This window comes from Schistocerca cancellata, chromosome 3, assembly GCF_023864275.1.
Source record: "Schistocerca cancellata isolate TAMUIC-IGC-003103 chromosome 3, iqSchCanc2.1, whole genome shotgun sequence".
Classification (NCBI taxonomy): domain Eukaryota; kingdom Metazoa; phylum Arthropoda; class Insecta; order Orthoptera; family Acrididae; genus Schistocerca; species Schistocerca cancellata.
Window position 1 is genome coordinate 774,006,955 of NC_064628.1, and position 24,718 is coordinate 774,031,672.

Sequence of the window (24,718 nt, forward strand, 5' to 3'; positions counted from 1 at the left end):
TGAGAAAAACTTTTTGTGCAAAAAAAAGTTTCAAATAGACCAGCATGTCAAGACAAGTCTTCATATCGCAGGAAAGCAGAAGAAAGCACCACGACAACATCTTCTGACAACAGCAAGTTGCAGTAGCAGGGATTTGTCCAAAGGCTACCAAAAAAAGTCGGTTTAACATAGATCTATGTGAAGCATTCATTGCAAGCAATATTCCTCTTCACAAACTTACAAACCCTATCCTCAAAGTCTTCCTGCGCAAATACCTCTTAAATCAAGATATACCAGATGAATCAACATTGCGTAAAAATTACATACCGACTATTTATGTAAATGTTCTGGAAGAAATACGCAATGAACTCAAGGACAGCACTATCTGGATTTCAGTTGACGGAACTACAGACACTTGTGGCCGTTACATTGCAAATTTAATTGTTGCTGCTTCAAAAGAAGAGCTTTCTTCTTCCTATTTAGCTGCCTGCAAAGAACTTGGAAAGTAAATCATTCTACGATCGCCAGATTTGTGAATGAGGAGGATATTAGAAAAATATTTCCCGAATCTTCTGCCGAAGAAAGGGCGTTTGTGTTTATTTCAAATGCTGCTCCCTATAGATCAAAGCAGGAAAAGCCCTCCGAGTATTTTATCCCAGTTTGATTCATGTAACGTGCTTTGCTCGTGGAGGACATTGCCTTGCTGGAGAAGTACGTTCCACGTTTGTGAATGTAAAGAAACTGATTTCATTCACAAAGAAAGTGTTTCTAAAGGCTCCTGCTCACATCAAGACATACAAAGAAAAAGTACCAAATGTGCCTTTGCCTCCTAAACCAGTGGTAACTCGTTGGGGTACGTGGGTCGAAACTGTGTTGTTCTACAAAGAACATTTCGAGGCCATTAGAGCAGTAGTAAACTTCTTCGATAGTGCAGAGGCTTTGGGAGTTTGCCAGTGCAATGAAGCTTTTGATGATTACGGTATTAAAACAGGCATTGCTGTGATCAGCACTCATTTTTCCCATATACCTGAAAATATTAACAAGCTTGAAACTCAAGGTTTGGAGCTTAATGAACCTATTCAATTAATGAATAAAATTATTTTAGTGAACTCCTCATTATCTTTGGTATTCCCAAGGAAACTTAAAGAAAAGTTTGAATACATTTTAAACAATAAAACACACACACGCACACTCAAACAAACCAAACACCACAGATGCCAAATACACTTTTAACTCGCACGCCTCACCCAGCCAAACGCGCTCCGAAACAAATGAGCACTACACAGTCACGACAACACGTAATGCCGCCGAAAACTCTGCCTATGTTTTGAAAAATCGGAGAAAGCGCAGAGTCAAGTACCACAGGTCACGAAATCTGCCTATTCACTTCGCCAGCAACATATCAGAAAGCATCACAATATCAAAACCGTAAGTTAAACACAAAAAATGTGATATATATTCATTTCCGTTTGTAAAAGAATAATAAACAGAAAAATAAAAATTACGTTTTGCTGTTTTGCAGATGAGAAGTTGTAGATTGTGTAGCAGAATAGCTACCAAAACAAATGTCCAATAGTATCACGTAAGATGTAAACTAATGCATACATCCACTCTTTCTGCCAATTTGCTATTAATAGAACTTTGACATAATGTTATAAACAACACATAGTGCGTCAGGTCGTTAATAATTATCTCAACTGTGAACTATGAACAAATGATGTACAATATTTCACAACAATTATTCATTTACAATTGTAAACATTATGTAACAAAATTTCGCTAAATATAAAGTTTCGCTAAATGTAAATATGTAACAACAATTTACAGTTAGAAAATAAAGAGTAACCCACTGAAGATAGCACAAAATGTGCTGAAACATGTCTGGATGAAACAAAACAGAAAAATGATGTCTTTCATACGGCGGAATTCCTCTTCCCATTGGTCATTTATGCTTACAGTAGTAGGAAAATGTAAAATAAATTGTAAATGGTGCTTTGGTCCCATAGTAGTAATTAAACATTAATGCTATTCAAAAAAATTCATGGTCATATGTTGTTTTTTAAATAAAATATTACGGAACCTTTGGACACGCCCTCTGCATGTGACATCTAGAATTTGGTACTGCAGATATAGATTGTTTCGCTGCCACTCTCTCAAATCACATATGCTTGTTACCGCCAACAATAGCAAAGAAGGAACAATTCTTTAAACACGGTATACGTCCCTATTTTGCAAATTTTTAGAAAATAGTCCCACAAAGGCCCCCATCCTAAGCTCTACCAGAAAGTATTCAGAAAATGTTATCAGCGTTCTAAATGTACCGATTTTTTGCGTGGTAGGCGCTCTTTTCGTAATTGATATGCACAGGTTCGACTTTGAGATGGAATGCATGCAGTAAATGCCACGTTTTTTTATTATTTGACCTCGCATATTTCGACACTTTTCATGCATTTTTAATCATTTTTCATGCATATTTGCATGCATATTTTAAGGTTTTTATGATGCATATAATCCGGTGTCTAGTAAGCGATTATTACCTATATTTATCGATATTCTAAAGCAAATATGGTTTCAAATGAATCTGTCTGCCTTTCTTTTATAGCATTCGATACCTCCTAGGCACAGCAGCACAAGAGGCTTGTTGATGTGTGACACTACTCATGGATAAATAATAAAAGTGAAGGCAGCGGCTGTAGGCAGCTCATTTTCCAAATTGTTGTCTGATATTTATGTAGGAGCAGTGTTGAATCTGAACTGTGCCGACATTTTATGCTTTTCTCAAAAATATCGCTTCTGACTTTAATACTTTTTATGCTACTGTATTGGTATCTTCAAGAGCTCTCGAAAACAGTTGATAAAAGTCGCTTAAATGTGCCAGTGAATGAAGAAATTAGTACTATACTACAGCAAATTACCAGCAGTTGTGTGTACTGTTTGCACAGTATTTTTGTTTTCAAAATGATATGAGTGTCAACACAAAATTCATCATTGAGTCATATGTGTAGTGAAACGTTTTGTAGTTCGTGACGCATTAGAGAAAACCGCTCAAAAGTAATTTCGGATCCCATTGGAGCTATAATCACTATGACATACAAAAGAATCAGACTTGAATATATTCAGATAGGTGCACTAAGGTCAGTGCCAGGAAGAACACTTTTTTATACTGCAGAATTTTAGCGCTGAAACTGAGCCTCCGCTACTTTTCGGAGTTTTCGTTGCCCTTTGACTTTTCTTGGAGTGTGTAGAGTAGCCCAATGTTTTGGGAGCATTGGGGTATAAGAACATACACTAAATAACCTCACTGTAAACAAACAAGTTCAACAGTTCCACGGAAGCTGACGCAGGTTGATCACTACCTTCTTCCATGAACAGTGCACTTCCTGTGATTGTAATCCATTTAATCACGAGAAGTTTGCTCCAGTTTCCGTCCCACAGCGATCTAATTTTGCAGTTATCCAGGGGTCACCTCAGGTTCTTGACCGCAGTTGATTTCTAACATATTTCGTTTCAAAAGGCGATAGAGTGCCTTCACTTCATCGCTTCGAAACACGTCGTCTATCTGGGTAGAAACACCTTTGCATTTCCATAATACCTCACTATGACCATTGTCAACGTCGCTGCTGAAACATGTACAAGGAACAGCACAGCGACTAATTCTTAAATTTGGCCCTTTATAATATATTCCGATATAATCATTTTATAATAACATGACTTAGACAGGTGTTTAACATTAGTCCACTGAAAATAGTTAAGGTTTCATAATCTGGTTCTCTATCTACATGTTATCCACCCCCTCAGTCTGTTGACAGGAACTATCATTAATAGCCCAAAAACTTCAAACTTTCTTTCTCAATATTTCGATAAAAGCGTCCTGTAGCTCCTAAGTTAGCACTATCTTTCGAGTTTGACCCTACTTCAGCAGCTTGCTAGTCATGTATGCGAGCGGCATCTTATTATCTGACTTCGAGAGATTGAGAGGATCCAGCTCCGCACCTTTCCGCAACAGAAAAATCGAAGGGATTATCGACAATCGATCCATCGGCTTCTGCGATATTAGCCAACAGCACACTACGGTGACAAACAATACTTTCGTTGCAGTATAGTTTACGTGTCTTCAGATCACAGAATGTAACATCGGCCTATTCATTTCACTAATTTGCTTTTATTATACAAACAATTGGAGCTGAGATTACTGTGTAGCATAGTCTAAAGAAAACGTTCAGGATATGATTAGCGTCTCAAAAACGTACTGTAGTTTCGCATCGTTAATGACGAAGTCACGTTCCCCATACGTTGTGCCTTGCGTTTGGTTGGTTGATTGATTTAGGGGAGGGGGACCAAACAGCACAGCCATCTGTCCCATCGGATTAGGGAAGGATGGGGAAGGAAGTCGGTCGTGCCTTTTCAAACGGACCATCCCGGCATTTGCCTGAGGCGATTTAGGAAAATCATGGAAAACTTGAATCAAAATGGCCTGACGCAGGTTTGAACCACCGTCCTCCAGAATGTGCGCCACCTAGCTCAGTGCCTTACGTTTGTATGCGAATGTGCACAAAAATAATTTACACAAGGCTCATATGTGCTGTAATTAAAAAGTAAGAAAATTTTTCACTCTTTTGGGATGCTTCAATTACTGGTTGTTAAAACGAATCGAAAAAGAGTAAAAGTAACTTGTCAGAGGTAATCGAAGGTTCATTTACAGTACAGCAGCGTACAAAATTTTCTGGAATTTTAACTTACCTCGCTCTGCGGTAAACTTGTGCAGCACAAACATTAGATAAAAAGAACGGCGATAAAATTATCACAAATTTAACAAAACGTAACGCAGAACCACAACTAAAAGAACACGAGTAGCTTATTGGATCTGAACATTCATTTGTTATCACAGCGGCAGGAGGAAGTCATTTCGCAGCGAACTCTGTTGTATACAATCTCTGCCTTACATTTTCTACACTTTTATCATTCTATACTTTGCAAGTAAGGACAAAGCAACCGTTGGATAGCTGCTCAGTAATAGTGTAAAAGGTAATTTCTCAGAGCCCTTCAAAATGTGTGTGCACACAGACAAATCTGCAGGATCATATTTACGTTTCAACGACAATCATTAATTGCGTTGTCTTAGTTATTACGTGCTGTAGTCAGTTTTTGTTTCGGCTGCAGTAATTAGGTAGATTTATAGATATTTTAAGGTGTTTCAAACTAATTTATTTTAAGTCTTTATCGTTTTCTTCGACATTATAACTGAAACTGCTAACACGATACGAGAAATACTTATTAAAGTAAGTGAGAGACGGTGTTCGAGTGACGTGAGAAATATTGAGCTCAGTTATCTTGTTTTCGTTGAATGTTTATTTGAGCTTATGATAATACTACCACAACCACACACAGAGTAAATAAGCAGTTAGCAGTTTTCTCAGATTCCAGCAGTCTCAGTAATTTATTGTCTGCCTCTGCATTTATTAAGATCGCTTTTCCAACTTTGATACTTCTTTACAAATCATGTGAAAATATACGATTACAAAAAAACCGGAAACTTCTGGAAAAACGACAGAAAATATGAATGAATATAAGAAAACCAAATTATTGTTCGAAATTGAAATATTGCCACTTGTGCTTTAAGCGTCAGTAACTCAAATTAGAATTGTGTTCATCCTCATTCGCTGCAGCATATCATATATTCTCTAATGGTGTCGTTTTAGCAAGTGATCCACAAGTTATTACTCTTTTTCACCTGCCGAAGTCCCTTTACAATGAGGACAATCTTTAACGTTGCCCCTTTTCAGCTCTCAAACCTCTGCTCAGTAATTGCTGCTAACACTCACACAAAGGAACAGTCCTGTATCGTATTCAAAACAATATTTTGTATCAGTAGTTGTATTGATACTTCGACAGTAATGGAAGCAAGCTGTCTGTACCGAACGTACTGGAAGGCATTGATTGCATTCTTATATATTTCAATATTTTCTTCAATACATAATGGCTAATATCGCATTCAAGACAAAATATGAAAATTGTGCTTTGTTTCCATGGACAAACGTGAGTATAAAATCAGGTAAAGAACAATATTACAATATTATTCCAGGCACAAACAAAATTATTGGTCTTAACGTAAACGACATGCTACATTATTATTACATAATTATTACAAGAAAACTTATTTTCATAGTAAAAAGAATTGTCTATTTGAATCATTCTTTCTGATAAGCCACCTAATAATATTGACTTTTTCCTATACCTACGTTTCTTTACATGAGTCCTCGAACAAATTTCCAGTGGTGGCAGATGTTGTTGTTGTTGTGGTCTTCAGTCCTGAGACTGGTTTGATGCAGCTCTCCATGCTAATCTATCCTGTGCAAGCTCCTTCATCTCCCAGTACCTACTGCAACCTACATCCTTCTGAATCTGCTTAGTGTATTCATCTCTTGGTCTCCCTCTACGATTTTTACCATCCACGCTGCCCTCCAATGCTAAATCTGTGATCCCTTGATGCCTCAGGACATGTCCTATCAACCGATCCCTTCTTCTAGTCACGTTGTGCCACAAACTTCTCTTCTCCCCAACCCTATTCAATACCTCCTCATTAGTTACGTGATCTACCCACCTTATCTTCAACATTTTTCTGTAGCACCACATTTCGGAAGCTTTTATTCTCTTCTTGTCCAAACTATTTATTGTCCATGTTTCACTTCCATACATGCCTACACTCCATACAAATACTTTCAGAAACGACTTCCTGTCACTTAAATCTATACTCGATGTTAACAAATTTCTCTTCTTCAGAAACGCTTTCCTTGCCATTCCCAGTCTACATTTTATATCCTCTCTACTTCGACCATCATCAGTTATTTTGCTCCCCAAATAGCAAAACTCCTTTACTACTTTAAGTGTCTCATTTCCTAATCTAATTCCCTCAGCATCACCCGACTTAATTCGACTACATTCCATTATCCTCGTTTTACTTTTGTTGATGTTCATCTTATACACTCCTTTCAAGACACTGCCCATTCCGTTCAACTGCTCTTCCAAGTCCTTTGCTGCCTCTGACAGAATTACAATGTCATCGGCGAACCTCAAAGTTTTTATTTCTTCTCCATGGATTTTAATACCTACTTCAAATTTTTCTTTTGTTTCCTTTACTGTTTGCTCAAAATATAGATTGAATAACATTGGCGATAGGCTACAGCCCTGTCTCACTCCCTTCCCAATCACTGCTTCCCTTTCATGCCCCTCGACTCTTATAACTGCCATCTGGTTTCTGTACAAATTGTAAATAGCCTTTCGATCCCTGTATTTTACCCCTGCCACCTTTAGAATTTGAAAGAGAGTATTCCAGTCAACATTATCAAAAGCTTTCTCTAAGTCTACAAATGCTAGAAAAGTAGGTTTGCCTTTCCTTAATCTTTCTTCTAAGATAAGTCGTAGGGTCAGTATTGCCTCACGTGTTCCAACATTTCTACGGAATCCAAACAGATCTTCCCCGAGGTCGGCTTCTACCAGTTTTTCCATTCGTCTGTTAATAATTCGCGTTAGTATTTTGCAGCTGTGGCTTATTAAACTGACAGTTCGATAATTTTCACATCTGTCAACACCTCCTTTCTTTGGGATTGGAATTATTATATTCTTCTTGAAGTCTGAGGGTATTTCGCCTGTCTCGTACATCTTGCTCACCAGATGGTAGAGTTTTGTCAGGACTGGCTCTCCCAAGGCCGTCAGTAGTTCTAATGGAATGTTGTCTACTCCCGGGGCCTTGTTTCGACTCAGGTCATTCAGTGCTCTGTCAAACTCTTCACGCAGTATCGCATCTCCCATTTCATCTTCATCTACATCCTCTTCCATTTCCATAATATTGTCCTCAAGTACATCGCCCTTGTATAAACCCTCTATATACTCCTTCCACCTTCCTGCTTTCCCCTCTTTGCTTAGAACTGGGTTTCCATCTGAGCTCTTGATATTCATACAAGTGGCTCTCTTTTCTCCAAAGGTCTCTTTAATTTTTCTGTAGGCTGTATCTATCTTACCCCTAGTGAGGTAAGCCTCTACATCCTTACATTTGTCCTCTAGCCATGCCTGCTTATCCATTTTGCACTTCCTGTCGATCTCATTTTTGAGATGTTTGTATTCCTTTTTGCCTGCTTCAATTACTGCATTTTTATATTTTCTCCTTTCATCAATTAAATTCAATATTTCTTCTGTTACCCAAGGATTTCTGCTAGCCCTCGTCTTTTTACCTACTTGATCCTCTGCTGCCTTAACTACTTCATCCCTCAGAGCTACCCATTCGTCTTCTACTGTATTTCTTTCCCCCATTCCTGTCAATTGTTCCCTTATGCTGGCCCTGAAACTCTCTACAACCTCTGTTTCTTTCAGTTTATCCAGGTCCCATCTCCTTAAATTCCCACCTTTTCGCAATTTCTTCAGTTTTAATCTACAGTTCATAACCAATAGATTGTGATCAGAGTCCACATCTTCCCCTGGAAATGTCCTACAATTTAAAACCTGGTTCCTAAATCTCTGTCTTACCATTATATAATCTATCTGATTCCTTTTAGTATCTCCAGGATTCTTCCATGTATACAACCTTCTTTTTTGATTCTTGAACCAAGTGTTAGCTATGATTAAGTTATGCTCTGTGCAAAATTCTACCAGACAGCTTCCTCTTTCATTTCTTACCCCCAATCCATATTCACCTACTATGTTTCCTTCTCTCCCTTTTCCTACTGTCGAATTCCAGTCACTCATGACTATTAAATTTTCGTCTCCCTTCACTACCTGAATAATTTCTTTTATCTCATCATACATTTGTTGAATTTCTTCGTCAACTGCAGAGCTAGTTGGCATATAAACTTGTACTACTGTAGTAGGCATGGGCTTCGTGTCTATCTTGGCCACTATAATACGTTCACTATGCTGTTTGTAGTAGCTCACCCGCTCTCCAATGTTTTTATTCATTATTAAGCCTACTCCTACATTACCCCTATTTGGTAGCAGATACATACTTTAAACTACTGGTACATGTTGCTGAAATCTGGTATGTTCATTATGCACTGCATGTATTATGTTATTTCTTCTTTTTCTTCTTCTTTTCCTTTATCTTTCGTTATGGCCTCTGTAGGACCATGGGTAGCCGTTCCACGGACTGGGTTTTCTTCTTCTTCTTTGACAACTTTTCAACCCATCCCTTCTTCTCGCCCTGAGTTCTTCTTCATTTCCCTATTCCTCTGGTGAATCTCAGTTCTTTTTCCGTATTATTCTCTGTTGATGTCTGTCACATTGCATGTTTCTGTAAACGTCCTTCTCTTCCACCTCGATATTCGTCTCAGACCAGTTATTCCTGACTTCAAGAATTCACTTGGTACCTGTCTTTCTTCCTGTCCCACACGATATGTTCCACAGTCTTGGATATTTTTCCGCTATTCATCCTGATAACATGCCATTAAACTAGTAATGAAATATTATTATTTTATCCTCATAGCATTCGATACTTCCGCTACCATACATTTCTATTGAGTCTATACAAATTTTATATAGATGCTTCAGTTCAGAACGCCGCTAGTCAAAAATTATAATGTAGCAGATTAAATGAATGCGCGGTGCAGTAATACAGTTACTATTAGCGTGATGCGGGCATACAGAATACTACATACCATTCTAAAGAGATTTTCATGAATGGAATTACATCAAAGTGATGTGACTGGCATGAAGAGGTTCTGAGAACGTAAATATATAAAATCTTCTCGTCTCGTCACCGTTCAGATGCTTCAGAAGTAATTTTTTATTTGTGTGTATTTGATATCTGTGGCTAATGCATGAAGAGTCAGCTCGTTCGTTAACACAGTGGTAGGGCTTTCTCGTCCGCTTCTTGTTTATAATGCGAATATGATGTCTGTACGCACGTTTCATTAGAATTTTCCCCTTTGGCACTGGTTCCGTACGTAAAAAATTAAAGAAACTCTGAGACCATAAACGGCAAATAACGAAACACAACATGGCTGGAAATAAAGTTTACTGGTAATGCAGTATTTTTCGGACTGCCGCAGGGAGCGAGGGGAAGGACTGTTTCCCCGCTCGCTTCATCTCCCGTAGGCATTCTTGTGACCTGCTTGCTGTAGATTATACACTATTTGATCAAAAGTATCCGAACATCCTTTAATGTTTTAATGGCCATTAATATGCGCTGAATCCATCCTTCCTTCAGCTTTAACTGTGCTGGGGACATTTTAAATGAGGTTTCTGAATGTCTGTGGAGGCATTCTTCTTCAAGAGCCGAAAGAAGAGACGTTAGTGATATTGGAAGTTGGAGTCTGAAGTCGACGCTGTAGCTCACACCATAGGTGTTCCACTGGGCTCAGATGGGAAGCTTTGGTAGGTCAGTCCATTTCAGAAATGTTGCTGTACGCAAATCATTGTCTCACAGATGCTGTTTTATGACAAGGTGCGTTCTCATGCTGATACAAACAGTAATCAGCTGATAGGTATCTGTAGTATCCTTCCCACTCGTCTAATATAGGGTGCCTAGGAAGCTGTTTCTCAGATCGCTAGACAACAATTCCAAGCAAATCATACTAATGGAGTTTATTACAGTAAGTTAAATTGACAATACTTAACTACGCGTTTTCACAAAGGTGCTGGCCGCTGTGGCCGAGCGGTTGTAGGCGCTTCAGTCCGGCACCGCGCTGCTGCTACGGTCGCAGATTCGAATCCTGCCTACGGCTTTTTTTTTCCTTTACTGTGATTTCATGCCTCAGCTGAGGCGGGCCGGCAGCGGCCTACATGCGCCGCTCTTCGGCCAAAAGGCACAACATAAATACACGGTAGGCATAGAAACCATAAAAAAGCATGGTAAACACATCATGAACACTGCACAAGAAATCAGAAGTAGTTCGACGGAAGACGCTGTAATGAAGGGTGGCACCAGTTGAAAACAGATGAAGACGTCCAGGTGGAGACACGAACGGAGTGAAAACATTGACGAAGACACTATACACAAACGGAGAGACAATGACGCACGGAAAACACTGGCGACGATCATCGGCGAAGCACTCGCACTGACGATGGACGGGGGGGGGGGGGGGGCTGCCTCCAGGTCAAAGAGAGAAGTAGGAGGGTGGGAAGGAGGAGGGGGGGGTGGAGCCAGTGGGTCTCGGGCATGGCTGCGTGTGGTGTCCTTAGCTTAGTTAGGTCTATGTAGTTCTAAGTCTAGAAGTCTAGGGAGCTGATGACCTCAGATGTTAAGTTCCATAGAGCCACTTGAACCATTCACAAAGGTGTGTCGCAAGCAAATGGCGACATGCAAACAATCAGTGTCCTTCGGTATGTACAATTGCAAAGCAAGCAAAACAATTCAGCGCATAAGTAACTGCTGCAGCGTTAGTATGATGGCTAGTCTTCCAATCCGGCGGCGGCTAGTCGGTGCGGCGCTTATATTCTCTTCGTGTAGATGCCGCTCCTGTCGTGGTGTCGTCCTAGTCAACGTAATATTGCCTGACGTCGTCTCGCAGCCCTCTCTGCTCTTCCGTTCTTCATCGTCATGCCGGCGCTTTTCGTTACGCCGGAACAGTATCCCTGCTTAATGGAAGTCTTCTAAGAAGGGTATCACCTTCAGAGGAGGTCAGGTATTCAAGTAGAGAAGGAATTAGCATATTTCATCAAAATACACTCCTGGAACTTGAAATAAGAACACCGTGAATTCATTGTCCCAGGAAGGGGAAACTTTATTGACACATTCCTGGGGTCAGATACATCACATGATCACACTGACAGAACCACAGGCACATAGACACAGGCAACAGAGCATGCACAATGTCGGCACTAGTACAGTGTATATCCACCTTTCGCAGCAATGCAGGCTGCTATTCTCCCATGGAGACGATCGTAGAGATGCTGGATGTAGTCCTGTGGAACGGCTTGCCATGCCATTTCCACCTGGCGCCTCAGTTGGACCAGCGTTCGTGCAGACCGCGTGAGACGACGCTTCATCCAGTCCCAAACATGCTCAATGGGGGACAGATCCGGAGATCTTGCTGGCCAGGGTAGTTGACTTACACCTTCTAGAGCACGTTGGGTGGCACGGGATACATGCGGACGTGCACTGTCCTGTTGGAACAGCAAGTTCCCTTGCCGGTCTAGGAATGGTAGAACGATGGGTTCGATGACGGTTTGGATGTACCGTGCACTATTCAGTGTCCCCTCGACGATCACCAGTGGTGTACGGCCAGTGTAGGAGATCGCTCCCCACACCATGATGCCGGGTGTTGGCCCTGTGTGCCTCGGTCGTATGCAGTTCTGATTGTGGCGCTCACCTGCACGGCGCCAAACACGCATACGACCATCATTGGCACCAAGGCAGAAGCGACTCTCATCGCTGAAGATGACACGTCTCCATTCGTCCCTCCATTCACGCCTGTCGCGACACCACTGGAGGCGGGCTGCACGATGTTGGGGCGTGAGCGGAAGACGGCCTAACGGTGTGCGGGACCGTATCCCAGCTTCATAGAGACGGTTGCGAATGGTCCTCGCAGATACCCCAGGAGCAACAGTGTCCCTAATTTGCTGGGAAGTGGCGGTGCGGTCCCCTACGGCACTGCGTAGGATCCTACGGTCTTGGCGTGCATCCGTGCGTCGCTGCGGTCCGGTTCCAGGTCGACGGGCACGTGCACCTTCCGCCGACCACTGGCGACAACATCGATGTACTGTGGAGACCTCACGACCCACGTGTTGAGCAATTCGGCGGTACGTCCACCCGGCCTCCCGCATGCCCACTATACGCCCTCGCTCAAACTCCGTCAACTGCACATACGGTTCACGTCCACGCTGTCGCGGCATGCTACCAGTGTTAAAGACTGCGATGGAGCTCCGTATGCCACGGCAAACTGGCTGACACTGACGGCGGCGGTGCACAAATGCTGCGCAGCTAGCGCCATTCGACGGCCAACACCGCGGTTCCTGGTGTGTCCGCTGTGCCGTGCGTGTGATCATTGCTTGTACAGCCCTCTCGCAGTGTCCGGAGCAAGTATGGTGGGTCTGACACACCAGTGTCAATGTGTTCTTTTTTCCATTTCCAGGAGTGTATAAGAGATATTAGAGATAAAGTTAGTGAACTGCTTATAGACGTTGACTCTGACATTATTGGTATACCGGAGCACCACTTAAATAATTTGAAAATTCAGAGGATTCCTTTACTAGGATACAGATTAGCTGGCTGTTTTCCAAGGAGTTCTTTGTGGAGTAGAGGATAGCCCATGTTCGTAAAAAGCAGTATTCCATTCGAGTCCGTAGACGTATCACGGCACTGTACTGAACAGGTATTTGAATGTTGTGCAGGGGCAGTTGAATTTAGTGAAACTAAACTTCTAATTGTTATTGTTTATAGGTTCCCTGCCTCTGACTTCTGAGCACCTCTGCTCAAGCTAGAGTGTGTTCTTGGTTCAAAAAACTAGTTATATTGGTGCCTTCAATTTTTATTTTGTATGTGACCGTGCAAGAAAAAGGGTGTTGAAAGATCTACTAAATTCATATGATCTGATGTAGACTGTATTTTTCCAACCAGGATGCAGGGGAACAGAAAGGCAATATTTTTATTCGTTCTTCTTTACTAGATGGGCATTCTGTTAGTAAAAGAGTGAATGGCGTTTCAGACGATGAGGCACAAATTTTAACACTAAAAGTTTTTTGTACTCAAACAAATGTTATACATAATTAGAAACTATTTAGAAAAGCTAATCCAACGGCAATAGAGAGTTTTGTTTAAACCTCGTGAAGGAGCAAGAATGACAAGATGTTTGTAGTGAGATAAAATTGATGACAAATACTTCTCTTAACACATTTCTCATGCTCTTTGAAAGTTGCTTTCCATTAGAACGTACTAAACAGTTACTAACAGTAAAAGGCAGCCTGGGTGGCTGTCTGATGGGAGAAGGATATCGTGTAGAACGAAGTAGTAGTTAAATCAAAATGTTAAAGTTGTCACAATCAAGCTACAGTAGCCCATTAAAAACGGTATTGTAAGGTACTTAAAAATGTTATTAGGAAGGGAAAAAGTATGTGGTACGCAAATACACTCCTGGAAATGGAAAAAAGAACACATTGACACCGGTGTGTCAGACCCACCATACTTGCTCCGGACACTGTGAGAGGGCTGTACAAGCAATGATCACACGTACGGCACAGCGGACACACCAGGAACCGCGGTGTTGGCCGTCGAATGGCGCTAGCTGCGCAGCATTTGTGCACCGCCGCCGTCAGTGTCAGCCAGTTTGCCGTGGCATACGGAGCTCCATCGCAGTCTTTAACACTGGTAGCATGCCGCGACAGCGTGGACGTGAACCGTATGTGCAGTTGACGGACTTTGAGCGAGGGCGAATAGTGGGCATGCGGGAGGCCGGGTGGACGTACCGCCGAATTGCTCAACACGTGGGGCGTGAGGTCTCCACAGTACATCGATGTTGTCGCCAGTGGTCGGCGGAAGGTGCACGTGCCCGTCGACCTGGGACCAGACCGCAGCGACGCACGGATGCACGCCAAGACCGTAGGATCCTACGCAGTGCCGTAGGGGACCGCACCGCCATTTCCCAGCAAATTAGGGACACTGTTGCTCCTGGGGTATCGGCGAGGACCATTCGCAACCGTCTCCATGAAACTGGGCTACGGTCCCGCACACCGTTAGGCCGTCTTCCGCTCACGCCCCAACATCGTGCAGCCCGCCTCCAGTGGTGTCGCGACAGGCGTGAATGGAGGGACGAATGGAGACGTGTCGTCTTCTGCCTTGGTGCCAATGATGGTCGTATGCGTGTTTGGCGCCGTGCAGGTGAGCGCCACAATCAGGACTGCATACGACCGAGGCACACAGGGCCAACACCCAGCATCATGGTGTGGGGAGCGATCTCCTACACTGGCCGTACACCACTGGTGATCGTCGAGGGGACACTGAATAGTGCACGGTACATCCAAACCATCATCGAACCCATCGTTCTACCATTCCTAGACCGGCAAGGGAACATGCTGTTCCAACAGGACAATGAACGTCCGCATGTATCCCGTGCCACCCAACGTGCTCTAGAAGGTGTAAGTCAACTACCCTGGCCAGCAAGATCTCCGGATCGGTCCCCCATTGAGCATGTTTGGGACTGGATGAAGCGTCGTCTCAAGCGGTCTGCACGTCCAGCACGAACGCTGGTCCAACTGAGGCGCCAGGTGGAAATGGCATGGCAAGCCGTTCCACAGGACTACATCCAGCATCTCTACGATCATCTCCATGGGAGAATAGCAGCCTGCATTGCTGCGAAAGGTGGATATACACTGTACTAGTGCCGACACTGTGCATGCTCTGTTGCCTGTGTCTATGTGCCTGTGGTTCTGTCAGTGTGATCATGTGATGTATCTGACCCCAGGAATGTGTCAATAAAGTTTCCCCTTCCTGGGACAATGAATTCACGGTGTTCTTATTTCAATTTCCAGGAGTGTAGAATAGCTAATTCACAGGATGAAATTAAAACCTTATTATCAGTTCTGAAGGAAGTGTCTGGTCAGCAGCACAAGCTCGATGATATAAAGTCAGTTCGTAGTAAAAATAATTCTGTTACTGATAAATCAGATATATGAACACTACGTAACAATCATTTTCTGAACATTGCTGGTGAATTAAATAAAAACTTCCACAGGGAATCATATAACCTTCTTGGACTTTTATGTTGTAATTTCATGTACTGACACGTTCCATGGCCTTGGAGTTTTGCTCCTCAATTTGGTCCTAGGGAACTAGACTTGTAAAATAAAATAAAATGAAATAAATCGTTCCCGAACTCTACGGCTGCTGTACATGCTCGCAGTACACAATGTTACAATGTTGGAAAATTTGTTCATGTCCTCCCACATTCACCGTTGTCTTAAGCACAATAAGGGGACCACACCCTAACACGAGAGACATCCCCGTAACGTAACACCACCTCCTCCTATTTCAGTGTTGGCACTTCAGTCCAATGCTCTCCAGACATTCACCACACCCTAACCCTTCGAACTGACTGCCACAGGGTAAAGCACGAATCATCACTACAAGTTACTCGTTTCCAGATGCCCATTGCCCAGCGGCGCTGCCCTCTACGCCACCTCAATCGTCGTTTAGCAGTGACTAAAGGAATGTGTCGTTTAAGAGGAGCTGCTCGACTATACTACTCTTTAACTCCATAAGCGCAGTGATTGAGCTAGGTGGACCGCTGGTAACGCTTTAGAACTCACAAGGGAAACTTTCCATCGCTCCCCCCTCACATTTAGCGGTAAGATAGCCCAGTGAAAACCGAACACAGATCAAGCATGAAAACACAAAGAAGGTGTACTGAACTATGAAAAAAAAAAAAAAAATAGAAACAGCGAACGGCCCAAGCTCTAGAAGTGCAAGATGGAGCAAACTGGTAGAGCCACGTTTTCGTGGTTGTGAGATCACTGTGTGCGACAGCAAAGTAGGAGATCCGGGTTCAAATCTCCCTCGTGCCCCATTTTTTTCTTTTTCACGACATTATGAACTGTCCGTCCAGTCACTGATGTGTCTGTTCTTCTACTGTAGTCTTGGCAACTGATATACAGTACACTGGTTATAGAAACGACACATGTGGCAAGAATAAATGGTTCAAATGGCTCTGAGCACTATGGGACTCAACTGCTGTGGTCATAAGTCCCCTAGAACTTAGAACTACTTAAACCTAACTAACCTAAGGACAGCACACAACACCCAGCCATCACGAGGCAGAGAAAATCCCTGACCCCGCCTGGAATCGAACCCGGGAACCCGGGCGTGGGAAGCGAGAACGCTACCGCATGGCAAGAATAGATTACCGTCGCAAGTAAATGTGATGAATAGTGAGAAGAGGTGAGATGCCGCATAGACCTCTCACAGAAATGACAACAACAAATAAACTGGCTTGAACTATGTTGCAACAAAGGAATTCAAGAATCATCACTTTCAAAATGTGGCACTCGAGTCATAACATGTGGTACTTGAGCAGAACAAATAGGGGGTACATACGCCCAGAGGTCCTTTCCTTACAATTTGTTGTTGCAAAGAGACGTTGCACCACGACACAGACATATATTTGAATGCAGCTAACAGACACGTCAATGACCGAACGGACAGTTCATAATCCTGTGAAGAAAGAAAAAAAATAATGGGGTGCGAGGGAGATTTGAAGAGGATCTCCCCTCGCACAGTCCAACACCGTGACCACACAACCATGATGCTGTAGCTGTTGCAATTTCCTCGATGTTGAACACCTTGAGCTTGGACCGCCCGTTGTTCCTGTTTTGCTTCTTTTTCCACAGTTCAGTACACCTTCTTCCTGTTTTCATACTGGTCTGTGTGCAGTTTTTGACGGGCTATCCACTCGGCCATCTTACCACAAACTGTCGGGGGAGTACGATGACTAGTCGGGAGTGATTCCTCCCGCTGATTTCGTGCTATTTTTCACAGTCATCTTCTGCAATGCTCAACGCTTTGAGTCCGTCATTATATGAGGTCTGCATGGTCTTAGATCAGCTGTGGTTGTTTCTTCGAGTTTTCACTTCAACATCAGATCACCAACAGTCGACTTGGGCAGCATTACAGGGGTTGAAATGTCCGTGGTGGATATGTTACTCTGGCGACACGTTCGAAGGCAATGAGTTCTCCTAGCCGACCATTTCTCCTGTTACTGCTTCTTTACTGAGAACACAATACTCCCTCCTTCTGGGTACGGCTGCCCTGACGTCTACTGGTGAATTCCGCAATACATGGGGGTGTTCGGATACTTCTGGTGAGATCGTCCACGGTTGTTGATCGTCATTATGTCTCATACAAACAATGAAGAACCAAAGAAACTGGTACACCTGCCTAGAATCGTACTGTGCCCCCGCCAGCACGCAGAAGTGTCGCAACACGACGTGGCATGGACTCGACCAACGTCTGAAGTAGTGCTGGAGGCAACTGACACCATGAATCCTGCAGGGCTGTCAATAAATCCATAAGAGTACGAGGGGGCTAGATACCTCTTCTGAATATCACGTTTCAAGGCATCCCAGTTATGCTCAATAATGTTCGTGTATGGGGAGTTTAGTGACCAGCCGAAGTGTTTAAACTCATGAGAGTGTTCCTGAAGCCACTCTGTAGCAATTTTGGGCGTATGGGTTGTCACATTGTTCTGCTGGAATTGCCCAAGTCCGCCGGAATCCACAATGGACATGAATGGATGCAGGTGATCAGACAGAATGCTTACGTACGTGTCACCAGTCAGAGTCGTATCTAGACGTATCAGGGGTCCTATATCACTCCAACTGCACATACCCCACACCATTACAGACTCTCCACCAGCTTTAACAGCCCCGTACTGACATGCAGGGTCCATGGATTCGTGAGGTTGTCTCTATACCCATACACGTCCATCCGCTCGATACAATTTGAAACAAGACCAGGCAACAAGTTTCCAGTCATCAGCAGTCCAAATTCGCAGAAAGGTTGCACTTATGTCACGATGAACGATTCTCTTCAGTCGTCGTTGCTCCCGTTCTTTGCCGCGCGGGATAGCCGGGCGGTCTAAGGCATCTTGTCACGGTCAGCGTGGCTTCCCCTGTCGGAGCTTCGAGTCCTCCCTCGGGCATGGGTGTATGTTGTCTTTAGCGTAAGTTAGTTTAAGTTAGATTAAGTTGTGTGTAAGCTTAGGGACCAATGACCTTAGCAGTTTGGTCCGATAAGACCTTACCACTAGTCCGACCAGACAACATACACTCCTGGAAATTGAAATAAGAATACCGTGAATTCATTGTCCCAGGAAGGGGAAACTTTATTGACACATTCCTGGGGTCAGATACATCACATGATCACACTGACAGAACCACAGGCACATAGACACAGGCAACAGAGCATGCACAATGTCGGCACTAGTACAGTGTATATCCACCTTTCGCAGCAATGCAGGCTGCTATTCTCCCATGGAGACAGTCGTAGAGATGCTGGATGTAGTCCTGTGGAACGGCTTGCCATGCCATTTCCACCTGGCGCCTCAGTTGGACCAGAGTTCGTGCTGGACGTGCAGACCGCGTGAGACGACGCTTCATCCAGTCCCAAACATGCTCAATGGGGGACAGATCCGGAGATCTTGCTGGCCAGGGTAGTTGACTTACACCTTCTAGAGCACGTTGGGTGGCACGGGATACATGCGGACATGCATTGTCCTGTTGGAACAGCAAGTTCCCTTGCCAGTCTAGGAATGGTAGAACGATGGGTTCGATGACGGTTTGGATGTACCGTGCACTATTCAGTGTCCCCTCGACGATCACCAGTGGTGTACAGCCAGTGTAGGAGATCGCTCCCCACACCATGATGCCGGGTGTTGGCCCTGTGTGCCTCGGTCGTATGCAGTCCTGATTGTGGCGCTCACCTGCACGGCGCCAAACACGCATACGACCATCATTGGCACCGAGGCAGAAGCGACTCTCATCGATGAAGACGACACGTCTCCATTCGTCCCTCCATTCACGCCTGTCGCGACACCACTGGAGGCGGGCTGCACGATGTTGGGGCGTGAGCGGAAGACGGCCTAACGGTGTGCGGGACCGTAGCCCAGCTTCATGGAGACGGTTGCGAATGGTCCTCGCCGATACCCCAGGAGCAACAGTGTCCCTAATTTGCTGGGAAGTGGCGGTGCGGTCCCCTACGGCACTGCGTAGGATCCTACGGTCTTGGCGTGCATCCGTGCGTCGCTTCGGTCCGGTCCCAGGTCGACGGGCACGTGCACCTTCCGCCGACCACTGGCGACAACATCGATGTACTGTGGAGACCTCACGCCCCACATGTTGAGCAATTCGGCGGTACGTCCACCCGGCCTCCCGCATGCCCACTATACGCCCTCGCTCAAAGTTCGTCAACTGCACATACGGTTCACGTCTACGCTGTCGCGGCATGCTACCAGTGTTAAAGACTGCGATGGAGCTCCGTATGCCACGGCAAACTGGCTGACACTGACGGCGGCGGTGCACAAATGCTGCGCAGCTAGCGCCATTCGACGGCCAACACCGCGGCTCCTGGTGTGTCCGCTGTGCCGTGCGTGTGATCATTGCTTGTACAGCCCTCTCGCAGTGTCCGGAGCAAGTATGGTGGGTCTGACACACCGGTGTCAATGTGTTCTTTTTCCTATTTCCAGGAGTGTATTTAAAGTCATCAACAGTCCAATGTCGGTGTTGACGGTCCCAGGCGAGGCGCAAAGCTTTGTGTCGTGTAATTGTCAAGGGTACACGAGTGGGCCTCCGGCTCCGAAAGCCCATATCGATGATGTTTCACTGAATGGTTCGCACACTGACAATTGTTGATGGCCCAGCATTGAAATCTGCAGCAATTTGCGGAAGGGTTGTACGTCTGTCACACTGAGCGATTCTCTTCAGTCATCGTTGGCCCCGTTGTTGCAGGATGCTTTTCCGGCCGCAGTGATGTCAGAGATTTGATGTTTTACCGGATTCCTGATTTTCACAGTACACTCATGAAATGGTCGTATGGGAAAATCCCCACTTCATCGCTACTTCAGAGATGCTGTATCCCATCACTCATGCGCTGTCTGTAACACCACCTTCAAACTCACTTAAGTCTTGATAACCTGCCATTGTAGCAGCAGTAAGCATTCTGACAACTGCGGCGGACACTTGTCTTATATAGGCGTTGCCGACCGCAGCGCCGTATACTGCCTGTTTACATCTCTCTGTATTTGAATACGCGTGCCTATACAAGTTACTTTGGCACTTCAGTGTACAATGGTAGGTACGCTTGTCGTGACCTCTACTGGTGAATTCCGCAATACATAGCGTGTATGGATACTTTTGATGAGATCGTGCACGTTTGATGGCCATCATTATGTCTCACACAGTCATATTAACAGCAGTTTGCCTTGATGTGCTCTGTCATCCATCGAAGCTTCTAGAAGCATGGCCCTGCATACAAATTTTTACTCAATAGAAGCGACTTTGGCTGCAGAAACTTGTCTACAGAGTCAACCTCTGACTGCGCTCGTGGTGTTCACAGGAGGGCACCAACACCGTGCTGCCTCTGAACGCGGCGCTGGTGAACGGTTACTCCATCGTGACGTTCCAGCGCCACCTGCGCGCCCGCGACGAGCTGGACCTGCCCGTGCTGACCAACCAGAGCCAGGCCGTCATCTGGGCCGTCGGACCGCTCAACGATCGCCGAGAGGTCTCCTTCCACCACACTTTCAACAAGCGTAAGTCGCATGCTCTCGTACTGCCCCCTACCATAGTGGCGCAAGTAAAAAAAAAAAAAAAAAAAAAAAAAATCACAGAAAAGAAATACAAATGCAGAACGTGTAGAGCTCAATGTAGGTTAGCGAGTTTCAATTACACTGGCAGATATTAAAAGTGTTATACCATTTGTTGTGTACATAGTTCCACGTAGTCAGCGCGTACACAACTTACGCACTAGAACGCGCCGCGCTAAGCACAACAGCGCAGGCGCAGTGCTCTGTCTCCGCACTACAAGATGGCGCTGCTATAGAGATGGACCAAATTCTGCTTCCGCCGATCCGCGTATTAATATGTAAAGCAGCCAATGAGATTGCTGCTTACGTAGAACCTTTTCTCCTCGCAGATCACACTCGCGCAGTGATACATGAACGTGCGAAGTATTATAATGAGTGTACAGGTCTCCGATTAGTGAGTCTGCATTTGTCTGCACCAGTCTGTACCAGTCTATAGTCAAGTTTCAGTCTGCCCCTAAGAAGATTAACACATTCCTGTACATAGGCATGAAGATAAATGTATAGACACTTTTGTCAAGTATCAGAGATATATGTGAGAATAAGATTAACGTACCAATACCAAATGAACTTCAGATTGACAATTTTAAATAGCATCCAGAACCAAGTTAAGTAATTTTTATGCTTGTTATTATTTTAATAAATGTGTGTGAAAATTAATCAAGTTCTGTTTAAAGATGGTCACCGCCAATCTGCTACTCAAAGCGTGCAAGTAGCATTTCTATCGTCTGACCTAACGGCAGAAGATAAACAAGTCACGATAAGACCACGAGCCATATTGCTGACACTCGCCTACTTCGTTAGAGCGACAAGTCAATTAATCTGATGGTGTGTGTACTGAAGGTCTTACAGTACGCACACCACACCATTAACTCCTCGACCAACGCTATCAAACTGATGCTGCACTACCTAAATTACTGTAGGATATGTTGATTAATATGTAAACCTTACGTGAGCTTCTTGCTGGTAGTTTAATCACATACAAAAACCATACCAACAGATGAAATGAGCGTAGGCAGAGCAATGGGACAAGCATTCAGTGACTCTGATATTTTGTCAGCCTATCCGACCAAAAATCGTAACAGGTTTTGGTCTTCCATAAAATCAGTAAGCGGATCGTAATCACCTATTCAGTCACTCAGTGACAAATGGTTCAAATGGCTCTGAGCACTATGGGACTCAACTGCTGTGGTCATAAGTCCCCTAGAACTTAGAACTACTTAAACCTAACTAACCTAAGGATATCACACACATCCATGCCCGAGGCAGGATTCGAACCTGCGACCGTAGCGGTCGTGCGGTTCCAGACTGTAGCGCCTTTAACCGCTCGGCCACTCCGGCCGGCCAAACTCAGTGACCACACTGGTGCCGAAACGGGAGACAACAGAGAGAAGACAGAAATACTGAATTCCATCTTCTGCAGTACTTTCATCGAGGAAGATCCTAAAACGGTCCCAACTTCCAGTCATCATTCGAACGTCAAAATGGCAGATACTGAGTTATTTGATCGAGGAATAGAAAAGCAACTACAATCGCTTACTGGTGGAAAGGCATCAGGACCAGATAAGATACCTATAAGATTCTACAACGATCATGCGAAAGAACTTGCTCCTCTTCTAGCAGAACTCTATTCTAATTCGCTGGAGCAACGACGGGTACCTAGCGACTGGAAGAAAGTGCACGACATACCGGTTTTCGAGAAGTGTTGTGAGATAGACCCACATAATTATAGACCTGTGTCGTTGGCGACAATCTAGTGTAGAACTATATAACATGTTTCATACCAAACGATTATAGCATTTCTGAAGAACGAAAATCTCTTCTGTAAAAATGAACACGGATTCCGCAAACAAAGATCCTGCGAAACTCAACTCGCTCTGTTCTTCTATGACATAGATCTCGAGCACTATAAACAACGTTGCTCAGGTTGATGCCTGATCCTTGACTTCATGAACGTATTTGACACCGTCCCGCACCTAAGTGAAAAACAAATACGAGCATACCGAATATCGGACCAGATTTGTGACTGGCTTCAAGACTTCTTTGCAGACACAACTCAACACGTCGCTCTTAACGGAGCGAAATCGGCAGACGTAAAGGTAATTTCCAGAGCACCCTTAGAGGGCGTGATAGGACCGTTACTGTTTACAACGTATATAAATGTAGCAGAAAGCGTCCAAAACTCTTTAAGACTGTTCGCAGATGATGCGACTGTCTGTTAGAAAGCAGCAACGGCAGAAGGCAGTATCGATATGGAGAATGACCTGCAGAGGACTGATGTATGGCGAAGGGTCTGGCAGTCCACACTTAACGTCAACAAACGTAACACATTACGGGTACATATGAAAAGAAATCCACTATCCGTACGACTACACTACTGTTGACAAATTGCTGGAAACATTATCTAACGTAGAATAACTAGGAGTAACCAGCCAGAGTGGCTTTAAATGGAATGACCACATGAAACAAATAGTAGGAAAAGCAGAGGCATGACTGAGATTAAAAGGAAGAAATGTAACTCATTTCATTCTTGTCTCGCACCATTCGCGAGTAGAACAGGGAAGGGAACATCAGTTGGTGGTACGAGAAGTACCCTCAGCCACACGCTGACAGATGGCTTGTGAAGTACTGATGTAGATGTACATGTAGAGTGGTGTGAGCACATGACGCGTATTACGTATGTCCAACGGTACTGGAACTTTTCAGGTGGAGATCGCAACACAGCATGTCAAGAGACGGTGCATGTGCCGCTTCTCGCTTTTTTTCACACCTTGAGAAACGTTGAATCATTGGCATAAGGGACAAAGTAGCAACATACCGTCGTATAGCGCAGACAGTAGGCAATAGTGCTAAAGCTGCAAAACGAGTGATGACAGGAAGGGCAAACGCAAGAGAGAAGCAAGAGGAATGGGTTCACAGCTCTTTTATGTGAGCACGTGAATGGCGAACATGGGGCCCAAGCAGTTGCATTGTTTAATGCTTTCCTACGCTTTTTTCAGTCTTAGTCTCTAGGACAAATTGCCTGTTGACAGCCTAGCTTGCGGGGGGAGGGGGCTGTGGTCTTTTTCCCTCTTTATTTTACGCTACCTATTTCGGTTAACTTAAGTTCTTCTGACCTCACATCTATGTTTGACCACTACCCTTTCAAATTACTTTTTTACAAAAGTGCGGATCATGCGAGGAAGGTCGGCCATTACCCAACATGGTCGCCAGCCCATGTGGGGGATCATCAGTTACCTGTAAGGTGGTAGCCCTTGACTGCACATGGAGCGCTCTATTTATGCCCGAGCGGTTACCTCCCTATGTGTACCGAAGAGCAGGTGCCCGTCTGTCTGGCAGCAGAGGGACCCCGGGCAATGGTCATTAAACCAGATGGCTATTCCTGCGGCTGGATGGCGCCCGTTGGTAATAGAGGGCACCTGGCGGATATCTCGCGCCGTGGAAAGGCATAAGGTACAACACGG

General features: G+C 44.4%; 1 protein-coding gene across 1 annotated transcript in view; it reads left to right on the forward strand.

Moving 5' to 3' along the window:
• LOC126175809 (protein Skeletor, isoforms D/E-like) overlaps positions 1-24,718 on the forward strand; it is a 346,786-nt gene that overhangs the window by 248,615 nt on the left and 73,453 nt on the right. The window contains exon 9 of the mRNA XM_049922798.1: positions 21,008-21,203. Coding sequence (XP_049778755.1) covers positions 21,008-21,203 — 196 coding nt within the window. The remainder of the gene's footprint in view (positions 1-21,007; positions 21,204-24,718) is intronic.